Raw genomic sequence first — 21639 nt, 5'->3', positions numbered from 1 at the left:
GCACCCCTATTGTTGGGCAGCATTTTAACTGACAAAAAACGACCGCTCCATCCACCATGTTTATCTAACTGAGGTGATGGAACTGTCAACAGGTGAACAGTATTGTGGGATTGCCTTCGCTGAGAAGGATACATGTGATGGTGCCTTCAGATTTGGTCAAAATAAGGCACCTTAGAAGGCAGCTGCCTTATGCTGCCTTCCGAATGGGACAGCCTTCATCTCGGGAGTGCGCAAATGCTGCCTTATAATGCTGCCTACTTAGACAGCTGCCTCCCAATTGGAACGCACTATTTCTAAAGCTTAACTCATTTCTCCAATCTGTTTGTATTCTTTCCTCTGTCTACAGCTGATCTGTAAGGTGTCCACAGTTCGAGCGCTGTGCAGCAGACATATGGAGAAACTGAGCACCTTCCGAGCCCTCCACCCTGACATGGTGCACACACGCTTCCCTCCACTTTACAAGGAGCTCTTCGGCTCAGACTTTGAGCAGGCCCTGCCCCAGGAGGCCTGACAGCATCCAGGCAGCACCGTCAGGCCCTACAGACTAAAGAAACGTCCACAGAAATGTCACTGACACAGTTTAGCCTCCATTTAATTACAGTTTCTACAGCATCACAAAGCACCTCTACAAGCTTGACAGCACTACAGACTTCCCTCTTACCTGAAGACATAGTGGTTGTCTGTGGAAAGAAGACTGGAATCTTCTCAACTCAAGTGGACTCCGCTAGCCAGCACCAGCCTGCTCTGCCATGTCTGTCTTTTCCCCAGTCCCACTGCCTACACAGATAAAATCTCATATAAGAGGAGGGAGAAGGCATGGCACCATGTTAGCTTAGCCAGATGCGCCATCTGCTGGTTAGAAATAATTGGGCACTGATCATAAATTTTTATGGCCGATTCTGACTTTTTAATGCCAAATAAACTGTTCATTTGTTCTCTGACAACTTTTTCACTGCAGACATTACAGGTTGATGTTCTTTTCACACATTTCTAACATTTCCAAAGATCTGACATTTTTGCCAAGGTAAAGCAAAAGCATTCAAATGCAGTGCATGTGTACTTAGCCGGCTAACATTATTTACATCATAAACTCCAACACAGATCGACCAAAATAAAAATAAATAGGACTCTGGCTTTTTCCCATTGTGCATTCCCTTGTAATAAAGTGCAATTCTCCACTCTCAAACTCTGATCGCCAGCAGTGTAGTTATTAACACCCAATGTTGGTGCTAATGCCACAGCAGAACTCTTGCTTCACCCCCTTTCCGAGCACATCCAGCAGCGACATACTGTAAGCCGGTGTGAACCACAATCTCCTGGCTGGGTGAGAACAGGGGAAACACACATACAGTCAAAAACAAGCTGCAGGAGTCACATTATCTAGCCACAGTAGTGAAAAATCCAGATTCTGAAGGAACATTCTGACGCTCTCAGTAAAGCATGTATGGTGTGGAGGACCCAAAAAACAGTAGCACTTTGTGTTTTCCCAGCAATAACTAATAATGAAATTCATATGTTGGACTGGCGTGGATGATTAAGTTGTGATTAAAGATCTACGAAGACTCGATTTTGTTTAATGGCTTTCTTTGAAGGCCATCTCTTTTTGTTTGTATTGTGTTGTGCCATAGTGAAAGTGTTAGTAGGTCTCTGTATAGCTGAGATGAGGTTGGTGGAAATCAGGGTGCTTCTAATAGATTTGAGGTGTGTCGACATTCCAGGGAGCGGGGTCTTTGATGAAGTTCAGATTCGAAAGCAGACAATTGGTGCCCTCCCCAGGATTGTGCGATTTTGTTCAGGACTTTGGCATCCTGTGCTACAAGTACAACTCGTCAGGGAAGAGGAGAGGAGACATAAACAATTTTACAGTCCGTGTTCTAGCTGTTCATTTGCTACTCCAGTGTTTCCATAGTTGCCCCTCTTCTGGGCGGTTTTCACTGTGTTTTGTTATCCCCTGGAATTTCAGCCCCATGTCTGCACTTATTATCACATCGTCGAAACCAAATTGGACCCATTCGACTTAAATGTTAAAGCAATAGGCCTATTTAACTGAAACATGCCTATCTGTACCTGGTGTGTTTTTGTAAGGGCTGGCTCTGCAATATGTGTACTGTTGTTATTAGCATCAGTTTTTGTGAAAGACAATCCATTAAACATTTGACCTCATAAATGGGTATTTGGGAAATGCTCAGGGATTCTAATATGCTATCGCAGAAAGAGATAGAGAAACCAAATGGGTAACAGTAATACAGTAACTACTGTAAAAAAAGCAACACCTGCAGAAGTACAATGAAATGTGGTAAAATTGGTAAAGATCAGGGTCAACAGTTATTTAGTAAATACGAAACGTTAGCCAAACCAAGAAAGAAAAGCAATAATGGTAACAAGGTATTACTTTTGCGAATGAAAATTGCATGCATTTGCTTTAAACACAGAACCTGTGTGGTTTTCATTTTGTTTGTTTTTTGATTGCTCAAACTCTCCTTGATGTTGTCCATTCTGTCCTGTGTTCTTAAGAGACCTAAGACAGTCTGTGTGCTATCCCATGTCACTTTTTATTCGAAATAACACCTACTTTTGACTCTTGGTAAAAGTTCTCTTTGTCAGCTACTCACGTTACAGCAAATTAATGGTTAGTGAATGAAACAGAGCTTGATTAAAGCATTGATTTTTAATGTGTTTTAATTATCCTCATCGTTATGGACAGTCAGTATTGATGATAAGTACATTTTTATGATGCTGAGCTGTAATGTGTATGGTTATGTTGCGCTAGTCCAGAGGACTGGAATATTCTCTTTTCCATGTGCTGGTCGATGAGTAGTTGTTCTATACTCCAAGCAGTATTGTAATTCTCTTTGACTGGTTTTGGGCATGAGCACTTAATCTTTCTGTATATGTACGTTTTTCAGTATCACAGTAATACAGTCTTTGTAAAGTTCTCATTTTTCACAGGTAAAAAGACCAAAACTTTTGTATAACATGCACGCCATGATATGCTGATTTGTGACTAATATGCTAATGATTTGATTACGTTACAGTTTTTAATCAAATAATAACTCACCTTAGAAGAATCAGGTTTTACCTCTGGACCTTTTTCTGTCATGACAGTTGATCAAATTGTTTTTATTTTAATCCCTTAAGCACTCTTGATCTTGTCTCGAGTAGCCATCTAGCAATAGTCTGTTCCTTCCCTATAAATGTAAGTATTTTGTTGGTTTTGTATATACACCTGTAAAAAAGTCTGAAATGTAATGTTTTCTTTGAGATACGGTTTAATCTAAACTGAATGTTGTGAAGTTGTATTTAGAAAGGTTACCTCCTAAATGGCTTTTATGAAAGGCGCATGTCACACATTGTCAAATAGTGTGTTGAAGGTGCTGATAGAAATAAAAATCTCACAACTTGTGATGAAAACGCACATGCTTGGTCTGCTTATTTTTTGTTTTTGTTTTTTTGCTTGGTCTTTAAATTAAGCATTTTCATTTAATCCACTCACTCGAATGCAAGTTGATTAAAGGCATACTCCAATGTTTTTCAATGTATTTTTCAGTAGGGTTAATTACTATCAACAATCCCTGTACTTACTGATGCAACCGGCTTTTGCCTTCTCTGTTCTTTACTAAGAACATCAATGTCAGTGATAATCGAGTTATAAAAACATGGCAGATAGAAATTCATTTAAAACTGAAGTATGGTTTTATTCTTGATAGTCTCTCTGAGCATCTAGTTTAAGATCTCTCATACTGCTTTAACACTAAAAAAGGACTTATACAGGAGGTGTACAAGATAACATAAACACCACGTGAAATACTGCCCATTTTATCAGAAACACCTAACGTTATAGGTGTACTCTGTAGGTTTACAGTTATTGACTGTAGACCACCCGTTGCTGCAGTACTTATTAGCCATAATAGTACTTAATAGACCACCTCAGGACCACCACTGGCCAGATTTTATTATTTGTGTGGTGGACTATTCTAAGCATAATAGTGATACCAACACTACCAACATAGTGGCCACAAACACAAACTGAAAATGGAAAAAGATAAGTTATAGTCTGTAACTGTACAACTACAAGGCAGACCAATAAGGTATGCTAGCATGCAAGAGTTTGAACACTGCCATCAAATTTGTTTTGTCAATTTTATACAACCCTGTTTCCAAAAAAGTTGGAACACTGTGCAAAATGTAAATAAATACAGATTGCAATGATGTGTAAATTATTTAAACCTTATATTGAATTGAAAATAGTACAAAGACAACATGTCAAATGTTATAACTGAGAAATTTCTGAAAATGTCTTTTTAGAAATATATGCCCATTTTAAATTGGATGCCAGCAATACATTTCAAAAAAGCTGAGACAGTGGTAATAAAAGACAAAGTTATGTAATGGTGGAACATCTTACAACTAAATAGGTTAGTTGGCAACAGATCAGTAACATAATTGGGTATAAAAAGAGAATCCCTGAGAGACTAAGGCTTTCAAAAGTAAAGATGGGTAGGGGTTTACCAGTCCGTGAAAGACTGTGTGGGCAAATAGTGCAACAATTCAAAACTAAAGTTTCTCAACATAAAATAGCAAAGACCTTGGGGATTTCATCATCTATGGTGCATAATATCATTAAAAGATTCAGGAAATCTGGGGAAATCTCTGTATGCAAGGGACAAGGCCAAAAACCAATAATGGCTGGCCATAATCTTCGGGCCATCAGGCGGTATTGTATTAAAAACAGCCCAGAGTCTGAAGTGGAAATCACTGCATGGGCTCAAGAACACTTCCAAAAACCACTGTATGTGAACACAGTTCGCTGCCGAAACCACAAGTACAAGTTAAAACGATACTATGCACAGAAGAAACCATATATAAACAGGATCCAGAAACATTGTTGCCTTCTCTGGGCTCATTTAAGACTGAGGCAAAATGGAAAAGTATCCTGTGGTCCGATGAATCAAAATTTTACATTCTTCTAGGAAGTTGTGGACACCGCATCCTCCTGGCCAAAGAGGAGAGGTACCATCCGGCTTGTTATCAGTACAAAGTTGAAAAGCTAGCATCCGTGATGTTAGAAACAGCATGGCTTCGTAGTAAAAGAGTCCAAGTGCTAAATTCTACATCAAACAAGAAAGGGAAAACATTTCACTTTTAAACCTACAGAAGACGGTCTTCTCAGTTCGCAAACACTTATAGAGTGTTGTTAAAAGAAGAGTTGATGCAACACAGCGTTAAACATGCCCCTTTTTTGAAAAGTGCTGCTGGCATCAAATTCAAAATGGGCACATATTTTTCAAAAAAACAGTACAATTTCTCAGTTTCAACATTTGATATGTTGGCTTTGTACTATTTTCAATTAAATATAGTGTTCAAATGATTTGCACATCACTGCATTCTGTTTTTATTTACATTTTGCACAGCACCTGTGCAAACGTTTTTGGAAATGGCCTTGTAAGTGAAAATAAGTGAACACATCCTCTACAGAGAACACACATATGGAAATTTGGCAGAGGTGGGTTCTGCGTAGAGGAGGGGTAGTTGTAATCAAAATGTAATTTGACAAGGGGCGTCCAACTTATGCATACAACTGGGGGTGTGTCTAGCATTGTGGACAGTACGTGCACACAGAGTTTAAAATCTCCAGCAACACCACTGTTCCTAAAAAAAACTTGTACCAGCACAACAATTACTAACATGCCACTAATATGTTGTGCTGTGCTGAGAACAGTCCACCACACCAACAATAGCTGATCAGTAGTGGTCCTGGTTTTCCTTTTTCATTGATGGATGTGGTAAAGGGGGCTGATAAATTGTGTAGCAAGAGGATGAGATACAGTCATTGATTGTAAACTTAAAAAGTGCACCCATATGGTAGGTGTACCTGATAAAATGGCCAATGAGTATGAGTTATGATATTTTGTGTGGTGATTCGGTTATTTCTACACCACCTATATTTGTGTAGGTGGTTGTGTAAGAGGAGATTTCCTCTTGAATATAGTTCACTAGGGGAAGCTATTACTTTATTGGCTCAGCATAACAAGTGTTTAAACACTCAACACTATTTCTGAGAACACAGCACTCCAGAGAGAGAAGAAGAAAAAACAGCATGTTCTCTAGGTTGGCTCAAAAAAGTCTCTTAAGAAATTTCTTGTTGATGATCTTTTGAAACACAAAGGTAAAAGGCATACTTTTAAACACAGGACTGACACAAAATGGGCATGATGTAATTATATACATATTCTATAATGTTATGAATCCTATGGTAATGCTCTACCCATAAAAAGAGTGATTCATTGATTTTTTTTTTTTTTACTTGATTCAAATGTGTATATCATTTCTACATGAATGAAATATACTACATCAACACACTTTTGTCTTCCCATTTTTTACTTTTGCCAGTAATTGTTTTTAAAAAATACATTTTATTCATGTGGAAATGATGTACACTTTTGTCAACATATTCTTACGGTATGTAAAAGTGTTTCTTTTGTAAAAGCACAAAGCCTGCATATTACTGGGCACTTGAACTGTTATGCTTCTCTGTTCTGTTAAACTGTAAACAGAAATATGATGGAATGTGCTATCAGTTCTTTGGGCTTGCCCTTGAAGTAAGTACCAGTCAAGACTCTCCCTTGTTCTCTGTGTGGGTGTGTGTGTGTCAGTGTCTGCATGTGTGTGGTGACATTGTACACTGTGGTATGTGATTATACAGTGCTTGTTTCGTATGTTGCCAAGGATACCAGGATGCAGCAATGATAGGAAGTGTGTAGTCTCTGTGGTCTAAGAATGAACTGGAAACAGACAAGTTTAATTCACCCCTTTGAGACACTTTTATTCACAGTGTATCTGTATTCTCTGTATGTGTCTGTACCATAGTTTGTATATCAGTGTCGGTGTGATACCTGGATTTACTGTAGAGCTGATCTACATACACCTTCAGCAGTTTTGCCATAGAGGGTGTTAATGCCTTCCTGCCACATCTATACTGTACCTTCGCTTAGCCTGAACAACAATGTCATGGGGTTTCCCTGTTCTGACCTGAACTGGAAATTCATTGACCAGGTGCTCACTCATAATAAAAGCTATTGTGCAGTGGTTATGGAGGGTGTCACTGGGGAGGTAGGAGGGGTTACTGTAATATTCCTTTAAACTTTGCAGTTTCTGTGCCCCGCACTTTAACTCCTCACTCACAAAGCTACATAACTTACAAATTAGTTCCACTGTAGTTACTGAATAATTTATAGTAGCTTCTAAATGACATATCTTTAATTACTGAATAACATGCCTGCAGTTTGAAGGGTTTATAGGGTGTGTCCTTTGAGATTAACAGTCAAAAAAGAAAGGTGTGGCATAGGATAAAATAATTTGAGTGTGCAGTTATCTCCTTATCAGCATATAGGTAATACTGAACTCACTCCCTTTCCTAAGAGCAGCCACTCAACCTGAGCTCAGAGCAGGTGATAAAAACACACTTCATGCAAAGGCCTGCAAAGTGATTTTGAAGATGAGAATCACATGTGTCATCTATATAAACATAACTGTATGCACGGATGATCTCATTTTGTCAGTGAGAGCAGTTATTCACTCAGTGTGATGTTAGAGCTGAATGTGTGGTTGTGTGTTTGAACTGTTTATAGCACTGTTTAAGAGTCTGCTCTGAGTAATGGCTGTGTAATGACAGTGTAGACAGTATTTGAGAGGGAGAAAGAGAGAAAAAAGAGAGAGATATGTAGGCACACAAATATCTCTTTACTAAGTACTCCATGATGAGATTAAGTTTTGTTAAAGAAGTACTCCAGCACTTTTAACCTAATCTAACACATCAATATCATACTGTGGATTATCACAAATAATGATTTTCTTGCAATTCTGTATGTTCATAACAGAAATGAACCCTTTTCATTATAATGCACTTAGAAAGAGACCTATAGGCAGGGGTGTCACTAGTGGTTCATGGATAGGGGGGCTAAGCCTATAGTGGGGGGGGGCATGGTCCCCAAAGAGATTTTTTTTAATGGCCCCAAAATGTTTATAATGCAAAGGTACCGAAGCCATGCAATGCTATCTCCTATCCCTTAGATCAGCTGCAATGTCCTAAATATATTGTTCAGACACACAGATTATAGATCAGTCTCAGTTGGTGCAATCTGAAAGAGTGATTTTGCTCAGTAGACATGTTTAATAAGCTAGGTGACAGAATTTCATGGTCATGGTGACAAATATTATATTTATACAACTCTCCCTTGCTTTCTTCTTGATCACTAACCTCCATCAGATCTGCTCCTTCATTTCTGTCAGTCTCCTTCAGCTACTTTCTCTCCCTCTCCTCCTGTGTTCAGTAACATTACTTTTATTAAACTCAGACTTACAAGAACTTAAGGAAATAATGATCAATAAATTAAATTATTTTGTTTTACCTGGCAAAAAATCATCTGACTGGCCTTTGACAGAACTTTTGCCTCTTACTTTCCATCTACAGATTGAGGGATATAAAACTGTGTTATGATGACCTTTACAACTGCCAATAACGTTATTTCTATCCCTCTTATTCGTTCACACTCTCTCGCTCACTATGAAGCGAGGTTAAACCAGACTCTATGGGTTACACTAGATGGCTTGTCAGCTAGTTAACTAGCTAGTGTCAGTGTTAGCCTAGCCTTTTCTTTTCTTTACCTCACTTAAACCCAGAGTTAACTAAAGTTAGCCAGAGTTCATGAGCAACCAAGTAAAAAACAGATATCCAGCTACACTGACCATAATTTGCCACAAATCCATATTGTAGGTTAATATATTTACTCTGTTTAACACTGTTTCCCTCTGTATATTATAGATTTTGAATAAGGTCTAATAGTTATTTTAGTGAGCTTGTCATCAAAGTTCTGTCTTCAGTCTGGCTACTGATGACTTTGCTGTGCATATCCAGAGACCCTCCACCAGGTCTGTTATGATTGGCTTACAAAGCATAAGCTCTGATATGATTACAATCTGGTAGAACAGCAGAGGCAGCGCTGCATTAGAGCAGCAGCAGTAGATGTGCATCATTCTGTAGTCCTCGTTATGCCCAGATTAGGAACTCCGGGTCTGAGCTCCATTTCTCTATGGGCAGAATGAACAGGGTTTTCGAACAATCGCCTGTATCGCACCCTGTGTTAAATAAAAATGTTCAGAACCCGATACATTTTGTTCTGTGTGCATTTTTCTCCCAAATGCCACTGGATCCTCTGAATTATGAGGTTGGTAAAGAGCAATAATACAAATATTGTTACATGTGAGCTAAAGCTACCGCGTATCAATTTAATGTCACTAAGCCACACGAAACTAAGGCGGGCTGTGCTGGTGCTCTGACGAGCTGTGCTGCCTTATCAAAATGTTCTACTGTCGCGCTTATTTACCAGTATATACCTGTAAATAAAACCTCTGGGTGGGATATTTTGATAGACTAAAATTCCTTATCAAAAATATTACCCGTATTAAAACTACGAGGCTGAATTTAGCTTCTTTGAATGTTCCCATTCCACCTTAAATGGTGCAGCAGCTGTGACTAGCTAACACAAACATTAGCAAACGAGACAAAATACTGACCTGTCGGTTCTGTGAAACAGCAAAAATAAGTTAATGTTACTCTGTTAAGTCAAAACAGAGAAACCTCCTCATATCAGGCCTTTCAGCCCTCCATGAAGCTGAAGTCAGCATCTTTTTCACCGCCTGCTTGTTCGAATTTTCCCGTTCCACCTTACATTTTATGTTCCACTTAAGGTGGAACGTAAAATGTCGAACAAAAAGCTGGAGAATGTCCTGAGAAAATGTCCTCAGAAAAATATTTGGATATTCTGATAGCTGAAATCAGTTTATCAGCGGGTGATAACCTGCTTAAGGAGGCTGACAGTCTAATGACGTGAATTCAGTGTGCAGTAGCTTTAGCTTGCGTGTAGCAATATTCATATTTCAACACTTTAACGACCTCGTAATTCAGAGGATCCAGTGGTGTTCGAGAGAAGAATGTTCACAGGACAAAATGTATCGGGTTCTGAACATTTTTATGTAACACAGGGGGCGATAGAGGCAATTTTTCAAAAAACCCTATTCATTCTGGCCATAGAGAAATTAAGCTTAGACCTGGAGTTCCTAATATGGGCATAAGAACATGGCGCCGACTACAAAATGACAACACAAATACAGTGGTCTATTACAGTATTTTGTGAAAGTGAATAAACTATAGATGGTTTGGACTAGTATTGTACATTTACTTAGAAAGGGGGGCTAAGTAACATTTATTAAGAATACGAAGATGTGCTTCAAATTATATTCACTCCCTTGTTGCCATGTTTTCTTTATTCTCTAAAATGGTGTCAGTGAGACTACAACAGGCTGGAATGAAGTTGTGTGGTTGTTCGTAAAGCTGTTTAGGCCTTTCTATCCAAAAGCCCAGAGCTGGAAGCTAAAAGAGCCTGAAGTTGCAGAAACACTTGAATATATACTGCAAATGTAAAACTACAACCAATCCATTTACGAATAAGACATAAAGAGAGATATAAAGAAATGTCAACTGCGGTTCGATTTGCTTCTTGTAAGATTTTTGTCTGGTATAAGGCAGAAGCCTTTGAACACCCCTCTGCAAACCCTAAAACAAGTCTCATATATGAAAGAATTACATATGAATCTATAAAAACATTTTCCCAGTGGCAGATAGAGATTAGGTTGGAAAATACTCCATTTAGGCCCTTTACAATGATCACATTCTGCTCTGCAGCATGTTGAACTAGTGAACCTGTAACTTCAGCAATCAATCATTTTAAAGCTGATAGGTGAGGTTAGATTGTCTGTGTGTGTTGAGGGGTGGGGTTGGGGGGTTGTAGGAGGAGATTTGTTCTATTTAAGAACTGAAAGCAACCGAGCAGAAGCTGCTAATACACTTCTATACATGCCAGGGCACCTGACACAGGTAAGACACGGCTTTGAAGCTTTGGGCCTTTCTCTGACCTCATGACCTCTTTCTCCATTACTTTCTCTCTCTCTCTCTCTCTCTCTCTCTCTCTCTCTATTTCTCTCTCTCTCATACTTCTTTACAACTAAAGTGTGCAGAGTGATTAGGAACAGTTCGTCCATCAGTGGAGGAATGTAAGATTGGTATGGGGTCCAGGGTGTGTCTGAGCAAAGTTTACTGAGCACCTCCAGTGTTTACATTTACAGTCCACTGTATAATTACTGCAGGAGAGTAAAAGAGCCCAAAAGAAGTCAGATGGTTCTGAGTTAATCACAATCCCAACATCCAGTGGGGGTTGCAATCAAAATGGTGTTAAAAGACAAACTGATGTTATATGCAATATATCTTATTTATATTGAAATTCTGTACATATCAAGTAAATTCATTGCAGTACTTTTGTCAGTGTACCTCTGGAGAAGTAAAATGCTAGCTGCTAAGCTATTAGGTATATGTAGACCGGAGGACACAAGGTATCTTATCAGAGTCACATCTGTGACAACCATCTGCTAGACCTTTGAAACTAAGGGTGGGGTTGTTAATCATGTACTAGCCAACTGTGACCTGGCATATAAACCATTATATCATGTTCATATTTGAGCACTCTTGGATTCATTGTAAAATTATATCACCAGCAGGAAAGTGAGAATGGCACTAGTATCTGAGTTTTTGGGTCAGCTCTCACTGGGTCATGGAGGGGTGAGTATTAAAATGATATGATGAAATCTGTTTTATGATGAAACAATACCAAATCAAGTTTGAAACAAAACCCAGTGTCCACATTCTGCCAAGGATTCGCATGCAGCTCAAGATTTCAAGTACACTGAATTAAATAAGATTAAGACAGACCGCTAAGATTATTGACTACTTATTGAAAGCTTTACTTTATTCTCTATTTGAAACATCAGCTGAGAGAGCCACGGTGTCCTACAGTGTTCCCAGCTCCAGATTTTGATCCAGAGAAGGATGCATCCTGGATTGATTCAGCCATTAAAACCAAGGGTATGAGAGTCTAACTTGCTAACTATAGTATTGTTTGATGTCTCTTTGCTTTAATGATTTTCATTTAACATTCTGAGTCAGTACTAAGGCTTCAAGTTTTAAGTATTCTACTTGTCTACACAAGAGAAGATACCATAGTCCTTTTTTGTGTCTTAGCTCCTGCCTCTCTCTGATGATGAAAACTCACTTGTCACTTATCACTCACATAACTCAATTGTCACTTTCATGACCTGTTACTTAAAGGATCTGTTGGTAATTAACATTTACTTAAATCAGGTATTATCAGCAGATGTCATAGCATGCTCCAGTGAAATCAACAACCACATCAACAATATATAAGGGTGTTCCAGCTTAAAACTAGCATTTAATATGTTATTTGTCATGTTATACAAGGTTCATATGCAGCATTCAAGATTTTGTAACCTTTCTGTGTTTCTGTCCATCAAATTTCTCTCATTACAATACTCAGCATGTGTTGCGCAAAATATGTGATGCGACTCACTGCTCCACAGTGAAAAATAAATCCACTAATGTACAGGCTAAAAAACTAATATGATGCTGGCTTGCTTTTTCTTTCTCCTAGTTAGTCAGATTGTGAAGAAAAAGGCATTTCTGGTTAGTACATATATCCATCCCAAAGCACTTGTAATTTTTCAAATGTTCCTTCCACCTTCAAGACACATAATTAGAATAGGTTTTCCTGGTCTTTTAACCATAAGACATCATTCTTGGGAGTATTCAAAAAGTATTATGGCACCACTTTAGGAGTCCAGTAGGCATGTTTACAACAGATGTAGCAATGGTTACATTTTTCATTTTGGCAGGAGTGCCTCTTTCATCATCCTTTCACAGTACTATTCAGATGACTAAAAACACAGGGAGGTGAAAAAATGACTGCAGATGTCATACACTAAAACTTCCGTCTACGTTGCACCCATGTTTCCTCTCTCTGGAAGCCTCCTCCCTTCTTTCTCTTTAAATTCTTCCAAGTGCATTTGAAGAACAACTAAAGATGGCAGACTTTGATCGATTGAAGAGTTAAGAATGAAGGGATTTTGAGATGCACCCCTAGATCAGTGCTCTTTCTCAAAGAAGTTTACTAAATATGTATACTGTTTTTTTTTGTTTGTTTTTTTTTGGCACCCTCTAGTGGAAGCTAGAAAATTTGTTGTTTCAGGATATGTGTAAGACCCTATGGATGATTGGAGGGTATTTAAGGGTTTTCAGTTATGTGTGTATCTGATGAACAAAGCTGGCAAGCTTGAGTACCTGTCTTGTTGGGACACAGTGGATTAAGTGTTTTTTTTTTCCTGTAGATTACCTGCCCACTGCATTACTGAGCCCGTAGAGCATAGTAGAAATGACAGAAGATAAATCCTAGATATTATGTTTGTAATGGCAACAGTTCTGCACTTTTGATTGCATTTAAAAACTGCACCTTTGCCACAGGCTTACATGTTGGTGGAGTAGGTGTGGGCTATAGCACATTTAGACCTTTGAACTTCAAAGTGTCAACCATTGATGAGTTTATCAGTGCTGACATGTCTTCCATAAAATAATGTCATCACCCTGAGGTTTAAATTGTACACTCAGCTCAATAATGCAACACTTTCAACGCCTCCTTCTCCATTTTAGGTGTGGATGAGCATGTAATCATTGACATCCTGACAAGACGCACCTACGCACAGAGGAGAGAGATTGCATTTGAATATGAGAGGAAAGAAAAAAAGGTATCCATAATCCAGAATCATACTTTCTCAGATTAATACATTCAAGGGCCCATTTTCTACAATTTTCATGTATTTTATTCTTTTCCTAAAGTTAATTTCTAATGTGTACATGGATTTATATACCAAAAAGAGTCATAATTCAACTTTTTTTATATGCCTTAGAATTAAACATGTAGTTTTTGTGCCTTTAAGACTGATCCGTGTATAAATGATCTCTCTTTTGATTGCCTGTTCCATATTGTGCCTTATTCAAAAAGCAGTCCAGACAAAACTGTATGGAACAAAAAGTTAAGTTCCAGCTGAAATGCTCAGTGATGGCAGAAAAAAATAAAAAAATAAGCTTTAGCCACTCCTTTTCACAATAACAACACTGCTTATCACTTCAGTGTAAATGAATAAGGCTAAATTGAAACTGCTAGGCTGAATAGGGGCTTGTATGTAAATATGTTCACAGTTGTGACATCACATACATGATGAATACAGAGCAGGATGTTTTTTTCCCCATAAAAACGAGAAATTCAAATTTTCCATATCAGCTTTTTAGTCATATATAACATATAGTTCACTGTTTAAATGTAATTTACTGTTTAACTGTAACCATGTTGTATTTTTGGGTGCTGTAGGACATGGTTACTGCCCTGAAGGGGGCACTGTCAGGCTCTCTAGAGAATGTGATTCTTGGTTTAATGAAGAGCACGACTCAGTTTGACGCCTTTGAGCTCAGAGCATCAATGAAGGTGAGTTTCATTCCACTTTGTTACAGTGTGTATGCTTGTGTCATCCTTCAAAGTTCAAATTTTTTAGCAATACCTCTGGATCACGTCACAACCTTGTGTCAGCCCACTCTTTATACTACAGTTACAGTTGGAGGATTATGATACTTTGCATCTAAGGGTGTGTTATGTTGTTTGTAGGGTCTGGGCACCGATGAAGAGAGTTTGATTGAGATGGTCTGCTCTCGTAGCAATGAGGAGCTGGTAGAGATCAAAAGGGTCTATAAAGATCGTAAGTAAAACTCTCTCTGACCTGAAACATTTGTTTCAAGGTTTCCAAAATATTTTTTTGTGTAACTTAACATCTATACTTTACATAATATCTTGTATTTTTTACTTGCAACTCTGTATTTTACAGCCACCCTTTTGTGGTCATTGTCACATTTGCAGAATGTAGATGTTTATAACTAGACCCAATGTTTGATGCCTATAAGAAAGAGTAAGAGTGCACTCCTATAAATAAAATAAAAATTAAAAAAAAAAATATTTGGAGTAATAGCATAGAGAAAACATTTTAGTTCCCAAAGGGATATCTCAACTGATTATTCTTTTAAAGAACCATTTTTGAAAATGAGATGTGTAATAGCAAAGAACCTTTTTAAACTTTAAAGAACCTTCACGTAATGTGACCTGTAGGAACCTTCATTTTTAGAGTGTAGATTGGGAGTGGTCACTATGTTTGTATGTCAGTGAGAGGAGGAGAATGAGAGCATGTCTAAACAGGGGTTCACTTTTTCTTCCTCTCAACAGTGTTCAAGAAAGACCTAGAGAAAGATGTTGCTGGAGACACTTCTGGCGATTTTGCTAAGTTGTTGCTGGCTCTGGTTCAGGTAAACTAACACTGATCTCTCACATCAGAACCATAGCATAGTTGTCTGCTCCATATAACTGTGTTTGTGTGTGTGTATTTGTTTGGCAATGCTCCACTTTACAGGCTAGGAGAGAGGAGCCCAGCAACGTAGTGGACTATGAGAAGATTGACAATGATGCAAGAGTAAGTGTCATTCAGGATAAAACAGTTTACCACTAAGATGTTTCTGGAGAACAAAACTTGCACTATAATATATATCAGGCACTACTGATGTTGTTGTATATGGTTGTTGTTGTGTGTAGGCCCTCTATGAGGCAGGAGTGAAGAGGAAAGGAACAGATGTGGCCATCTGGATAAACATCTTCTCAGAGCGGAGTGTGCCACACCTCCGTAAAGGTAAATGAACTAATACACAGTAGGTTTTTCACTGTCACAAACACTGATTTTATTGTGATACAAACTAATATTAATGAGCTAAAATTCACCATAACTGCTAATATTAGCTGATATTATTTTATGTGGTGAAGAATTGACACACTCTGATAGTTTTAAACAGTACTTTACTGACTGATAGGGTAGTCAGTTACTACCCATTATTTGTAATAGTCCATCATCACTTCACACTTGAACCATTGCTCTAATCTGTATTTAATCCAATGACTGCAAATCCCTGCACAAACTCTTTTCTATGACACTGAACATGTTCCTTACCTTCTGCTCATGTAACATGCCCAGTACTTCTTTACAACAAGTCTACTCATATAAAGTGTTTATGAATAGTTTAAAATTAGTTTATTAAAGGTAATTAACTTCATTTTTTAATTTATAATTCTTTTTACTCTTATTTTTGTTGTAATTTTGCTATCTTTTGTTGACAAGAGGGGAATCTGCTCTCCTTTGGAGTCTTGGTTTCTCTTGGTGGTTCTTCTTTAATGGAGTTTTTACACTTAAGGTGCTTTGTCACAATGTCCACTGTAAAGAGCAATACACAAATTAATTAAGAGTTGAATTAAAATAATTCTTATTTCTCTGCTATTTCACAGTTTTCTTAACATAAAGACTTAATTCATTATTCATCTCTCTCTCTCTCTCTCTCTCTCTCTCTTGCTCGCTCTTTCTCTTTCTGTTTGTGTCTTAGTGTTTGAGAGATATAAGAGCTACAGCCCATATGACATGAAGGAGAGCATCCGAAAGGAGGTGAAGGGAGATCTGGAGAAGTCCTTCCTTACATTAGGTATCAGATCACACACACACACACACACACACACACACACACACTTTATCTATGTAGCACAGTGGATACATGTCAGTAGAGTGAGTGACAGAGTTGATGGTTAGGGCTGGAGGCTAAGAGTTTCTCTCTCTCTCTCTCTCTCTCTCTCACACACACACACACACACACACACACACACACACACACATACACGCATACTTGGAATGTTTGCTTCATATCTTATTAAACACAGTCACAAGCTGTTTGGTGAGAGACATTGTTTGATTTTGTGGGAAGCCCTGTGGTAAGAGATGATTGGCACAGAACCAGGGGAATGAGGCCCCTCACCAAGAACAAGCCCACTACCATTGATAATGTAATCTCTCTCTCTCTCTTTCTCTCTTTCTCTGCAGTGGAGTGCTTTGAAAACAAACAGCTTTACTTTGCCAATAAACTTAATGAAGCCATGAAGGTAAGTTTCTCCAGAGTAATGTAGCCATGAAATCTGGATGATCCTTTTGTTTTATTTCCTCTGCTACTGATGGTTACAGCTAAATAAAGCTAAAGCTAAATTATAGCAAAGATAAGGTTATGTGAATATGACTGAAATATTTCCTAGAATTTCAATATGAATAGGTGGGGCTAAACGACTGTAAGCAGCTGAACTTGAATTCAAAACAGGCTGTTTTCGCAACATAGTTTCCGCATATATGGACGATATGGACTGAATAGCAAAGGGTATGTTTTGAAACTTTGACGATGTTTACATATTACTTATATATTACAAACTCCTTTATTTTTTAAAAAACAAGGGACATACCAAAGCCAGTGTTGTTACAGTGATGAGGGAAGATATAAATGAAAGTGAAAGTGATTTCTTTTTCTGATGACTTTTACTGCTTGTGATAATAGAGTTCAAAATATTTGAAAGAGTTAAAAAAAATGTGATCAAAATGTGTAACATTTGTCTACAGGGTAAATCAGCAAAGGAGAAGATCCTGACCCGGATAATCGTTTCCCGCTGTGAAGTTGACCTCATGAAAATACGCTCAGAGTTCAAGAGGCAGTTCGGAAAGTCACTCTTTCAGACAATCGCGGTCAGTACACACACACGTACATAGATACACTTGTTTTCATTAAATGTCAGGTCATAGAATTCTATACAGGAAGGTGGGAATTAAAGGAAAAACTAACGTAAAGTGTCTTATTAAGGTGTTGGGCCACCAAGAACTCCCACAACAGCTTCAATGGGCTTTGGCATAGATAGTCATTGGAACTGTACTGGAGGGATGGTGTTTTGTGATGGTGGAGGGTGCTGTCTAATACATATACATACATACATCAGCTAAACCGCTTATCCTTCTGGGTCGCGGTGGGGTGCTGGAGCCTATCCCAGCTGTGCTGTCTAATACATTGGTCCATATTCTGCCATAGGCGTTCAAATGGGTGGAGATCTGGTAACTGTGAAGGCTTTAGCATATGAATTGCATCACTTTCATACTCACCAAACCATTTAGTGGTCCCCATTTAGTGGTGCCCATTGTCATCCTGGAAGAGACAACTCCCATTAGGATAGAATTGCTTCATCATAGAATAAAGGTGATCAGTCAGAATAGCTTTGTATTGATTTGTAGTGACTGAGTTGAAAAATGTGGAACTAAACTACCGGACCCCACTCACTGTAGGGATCAAGCTTTCTTGTTGTACGCCACACATGCACTCACTCACTTGTCAATAACGTGAGGATTGACTCATCTGACCACATCACCTTTGCCTGTAGCCCATTGTTTGTTTTTTGAACCAATGAATTCTCAAGTGTGCATTTGTCTTTGTACTGAGGGGTTTATGCACAGCAACCCTACTATGATATGTCTTCATGTAGACGGACTGTTCTTGCTGATACAGTCTGATCATACTGATATACAACAAACACACATACACGCATTCACTCTTCTTGCTCATTCTGTGTTCTCAGGAGCAAACTAAAGGTGACTACCAGAGAGCTCTACTGAATCTCTGTGGAGGAGATGATTAAACACAGCATCACTACATTTCCCATAATTCCTGGCTACACGTACCCAGCGTGCACTACAGATACAACAGAGCACAACAGTATTACTTAAAATGATTTGAAATTGTGGATATTTGACTATTTTGTATATTGAAATAGTATATAATGTTTTCTCTCTTAAAAGATGTCTTTGTAAGACACTGACAGCTGAAGAATTTTAAGAATGTCTATTAAATATGTTCTGTCATTAAAATCATGTCATGTTTATGCAAATAATCTCCTGTATTGATATCTTCTCTTGTGTGAACTCAATGACTGTATGAGTTTTTTTCCGTAAATTTCTGTTTTGAGTTTCCTGAAAAATACTTCTTTTTCCAGAAGAAATGGGCATTTAAGGCAAAAGATGGCTTTTAAAATATAGACTTACCATTTTAAAATACTGCAAACTATTTTCTTAATTTTTCTTTTCAAGTTTCTTTTCATTTTTTAAGCATCTTTTGCACATGTTGAAATAGCAAATATTCCAGTAATAATACGTTATCAAGATTTGCCATTGCAAATTTTAATCATTTGCATTGCCATTATAATCATTTATTTACTATCATAAACATTATCATTATTAATATCTGCATATTAACAAGATGCTTACTTACCACCTCGACTGTAATACTGATCGGGAAAAGCATCATTCACAGATGTTTTTATGTTTATGGCCTATAAAAGATGAAATACAGCTCAAAGAGGGCAGTGTATGGTTAAGCGGAAGAGTGATATATGTTTGCTTTCAGTGACAGATTAATCTCTGGCTCATAAAGCTTAGTGTTCTCCGCATCCTGTCTGCCTCCCCAGCTCTATGTATGTTCAGCCCTTTCTCTTACTGTAATGCAAACCAGAAGCATTACTAAAGAAAACACAAACTGGTGTTAGATCAGGATCAACAGACTCAGACATACATTATGCTGTAGTGGGTATAGAAAACACTGCATTTGACAAGTAGAGTTCATTCTTATCTCGACAATCTTAATGTACAAAATATTTTATTATACTTTCAATAATAAATTATTAATATTTAATTGATCTACATTTTTCAGAGGACATATGCAACCCCATAACAGTGGCAATCAAAACCCTATGCATTCACATTGCTTACATATGAAACTTCTTTTAGAGAATTTAATGCAAATATTTCTGCAATTGTCTGCATTTCATATATACCCTCATGAAATATATATAGTGATGATACAGATAAATATATGATTCCTATAAATTTTTTTTAGAAAATGTACAAATTTCTATACTTTACTAAAAAAATACTAACAAGTATTATACATCAAGATAAGATTGTATGACAGGAATATTATACAGAGACTAAAACAATGAATTATTATTTTTAAAGTAAAAAAAAAATCTTATAGTTACTTATAGCTATTACTACAGGTCTTTTTTGTATATACTTATGCTCATCCTGTCATTTATGGTTTCTCTCTCTCTACACATATACCTCGCTTCCTGTTATGGACTATGATTTATCAAGATGTTATATGCTGACATAGGGTGTTTTTAGCATTTAGTATTTTGTGTATATTTCTATAGACAGGGTTAACATCAGTGTTATGCTGACTTGATGGGTTGCTTTTGAAACTTGTTCAAACTGTTTTATGTGTTTTAGGCCATTCTGGGGGGCATATTGTGTTGTTTGCAGAAATAAGAAAGTGGAGTCCCTTGTTCTGACAGGAATTCAGATGTAATACTAGTGCTGCATTGTCAGTTCAGTATTTTCTTTTGAAGTTTGTGCATTTGGGTTTTTAAGTCAAATGTTTTGAAAGGACCTGTTAAAAAATGAGAAAAAGCAAACAGATAAACTGTAAACGATTCGGCCTCTCAACACAGGCCTCTTGCCACTTTCTGTGCAAGTAGAGCAAACCATGCCTGCATTACCAGTCAAGGCCACTGAGAGGCGAAGGCTGGAGAGAGTTGAGAGATTATTCCAGTTTCACTTGAGGTGAGTAGCCAAACTAAAACAAGCTGGTAGCCGTAATTTTTTACAAATCATTTTCCAAATAAACGTATGTTTCTATGAAACATTATACTTTAGATTACTTTTTGAACGCACCATAAGCGAATGTCACTAGCACGACTGCTGTCTGACAGAATGTCTCAAAAGAGTCGAGAGACTTCGTCTCGTGTCTTTTAACTAGCCTCTCGATGAGGGAACTTGAACTGAATTTCTGTTTTGTCATTTTTACTAAACGACTGACGTTTCTCTGTCCCACGTTTATGCAGACTTCGTGTGAGCCCCCGGACGAAGCCGAGCAGGCTATGTGCAGCGGACATGTGTGGAGTTATTGATGGTAGAACAGTGGTGTGGTTAGGCGATGTGAAAACAGGCTTCACGCCTGTGAGTGGGTGACAGTTGCTGTTACTGGAGGAGGTGAAGGCAGTGAATGATAATGTTCATTGGCATCCTCCGGATACACTCATCACTGATGTGTCTAGAGGGTGTGTGTATGTATGAGTCTTTGATTTGTTTTGACAGCCTCTCATCTCAGTTTTGTTTGTCTTCTAGGCACTAATCTTTAGGATTTGCATCAACATTTTATCTCTCTGGTGGATACAAGGAGACCAGCGGAACCACCTGAACATGTGGGACCTAAACAGGTACTCCAGAGACGGAAATGATGAGCTCTGTTGCTCTTCACTGACACAACATGTAACTTCAATCATGTTGTAGAAGCAATCACTTCACAGAAGAATAAAACTGAGGTTCTTAAGCCAATGCATGAGAGTCTGAGTCACTATCCGTCTTTCACTTATTAACTCATTAATGTCCATATCTGAAAAATTGCCTGATCAGACATTTATCAAATTGATCAAATGATTTTTTAAATGTTTGTTTATGTTTTCATATTTTTTTTTTTATCTTATCACTTTATCAATTGATCATATAAATGTAATTTTGGTGATACTGATTTTTTAACTAAACAATAATCTAATTTTGATTGTTAAAAGTATGGAAATAACGTCTAATCAAAAAAGTTCAGATGGTTAATGTTAGATGCTCAAATACGTAGACAAATAGAACAATACTAAGTTTAGTTGTTGGACACAAATCAAGTCATTTTTACTT

At 37.8% G+C, this 21639-nt stretch overlaps 2 protein-coding genes and 1 long non-coding RNA gene across 6 annotated transcripts in view; all 3 read left to right on the top strand.

The window, feature by feature from the left end:
- The window catches only part of rorab (RAR-related orphan receptor A, paralog b), a 50779-nt gene extending 47362 nt beyond the window's left edge, over positions 1–3417 (top strand). For both annotated transcript variants that reach the window (XM_036586225.1, XM_036586227.1), the window contains one exon: positions 347–3417. In XM_036586225.1, coding sequence (XP_036442118.1) covers positions 347–511 — 165 coding nt within the window. In that variant the 3' untranslated portion in view covers positions 512–3417. The remainder of the gene's footprint in view (positions 1–346) is intronic.
- Positions 3418–10861: 7444 nt separating this feature from the next.
- On the top strand, positions 10862–18788 carry anxa2b (annexin A2b). 3 transcript variants are annotated; one of them, XM_036586936.1, is made up of 13 exons: positions 10862–10933; positions 11608–11671; positions 11881–11974; positions 13610–13704; positions 14328–14441; positions 14619–14709; positions 15228–15307; positions 15412–15471; positions 15591–15684; positions 16427–16522; positions 16915–16973; positions 17476–17598; positions 18477–18788. In XM_036586936.1, the coding sequence occupies exons 2-13, from the start codon at positions 11621–11623 to the stop codon at positions 18534–18536; spliced, it is 1017 nt and encodes a 338-aa protein (XP_036442829.1). In that variant the 5' UTR covers positions 10862–10933; positions 11608–11620; the 3' UTR covers positions 18537–18788. The 3 variants fall into 3 exon arrangements, with proteins under 3 accessions (XP_036442829.1, XP_036442832.1, XP_036442830.1); XM_036586939.1 differs by having other exon boundaries at positions 10874–10933; positions 11611–11671; XM_036586937.1 differs by lacking the exon at positions 10862–10933 and having other exon boundaries at positions 10957–11671.
- A 1701-nt stretch (positions 18789–20489) lies between these two features.
- Positions 20490–21265, top strand: LOC118818591. Its single transcript, XR_005008101.1, has 3 exons — positions 20490–20514; positions 20796–20943; positions 21079–21265. It is a non-coding gene; the product is annotated as an uncharacterized LOC118818591 (long non-coding RNA).
- The last annotated feature ends 374 nt before the right edge of the window (positions 21266–21639 follow it).

Source organism: Colossoma macropomum, unplaced genomic scaffold (genome assembly GCF_904425465.1).
Source record: "Colossoma macropomum unplaced genomic scaffold, Colossoma_macropomum, whole genome shotgun sequence".
NCBI lineage: Eukaryota > Metazoa > Chordata > Actinopteri > Characiformes > Serrasalmidae > Colossoma > Colossoma macropomum.
Note: the sequence above shows the minus strand (reverse complement) of the source record. Positions and strands in the feature narration are given on the sequence as shown.

Excerpts from the sequence above, each read along its gene's own strand:
- anxa2b (XM_036586936.1), top strand. The coding sequence starts at position 11,621 with ATGGCACTAGTATCTGAGTTTTTGGGTCAGCTCTCACTGGGTCATGGA. Across the intron at positions 14,442-14,618 it reads AGCTCAGAGCATCAATGAAG|GGTCTGGGCACCGATGAAGA; the intron begins GTGAGTTTCATT and ends TGTTGTTTGTAG. Across the intron at positions 16,523-16,914 it reads GAAGTCCTTCCTTACATTAG|TGGAGTGCTTTGAAAACAAA; the intron begins GTATCAGATCAC and ends CTTTCTCTGCAG.